The sequence below is a fragment of the Frankliniella occidentalis genome, unplaced genomic scaffold (assembly GCF_000697945.3).
Source record: "Frankliniella occidentalis isolate FOCC.00 unplaced genomic scaffold, Focc_3.1 Scaffold741, whole genome shotgun sequence".
NCBI classification, from domain to species: domain Eukaryota; kingdom Metazoa; phylum Arthropoda; class Insecta; order Thysanoptera; family Thripidae; genus Frankliniella; species Frankliniella occidentalis.
The window spans coordinates 9,706-10,072 of record NW_026267853.1 but is presented as its reverse complement, the minus strand read 5'-3'; the positions used below and the strand labels follow the sequence as shown (position 1 = coordinate 10,072).

Here is a 367-nt window from a genome sequence, read left to right as displayed (position 1 = left end):
GGGGATCGGCGGCCTGGACGAGGACTCGGGCGGCGCCCCGGAGAGAAGCCTGCACGACATCCTGGAGCAGGACATCGACCTGGAGGTGAGGCCAAGGCCCATGCCGCCCGGTGTGTGGCGTAGCCAGAAGTGGTGTTCTTACTGACGGCTTCTTTGTGCTCCCGTAGGAGGTGACGCTGCTGAGGAGCGAGGCGGAGGAGCAGCTCGGCATCACGCTGTCCTGCTCGTGCAGCTCGGGCTCGGACGACCTGGACACGGAGGTGTACATCGCCTCGGTCGAGCCCACCAGCCTGGCGGGGCGTGACGGCCGCCTCCAGCGTGGAGACCAGATTCTGCAGGTGAACGGCGAGGACATCACGACCCGAGA

The 367-nt window shown here is 67.0% G+C and overlaps 1 protein-coding gene across 1 annotated transcript; it reads left to right on the top strand.

Moving 5' to 3' along the window:
• Positions 1 to 367, top strand: LOC127751696 (PDZ domain-containing RING finger protein 4; the record flags this gene model as incomplete). Its single annotated transcript, XM_052275660.1, is given in 2 exon segments — positions 1 to 85; positions 168 to 367. Coding segments are annotated over 2 exon segments (285 nt in total), but the record flags the coding sequence as incomplete, so codon positions are not given.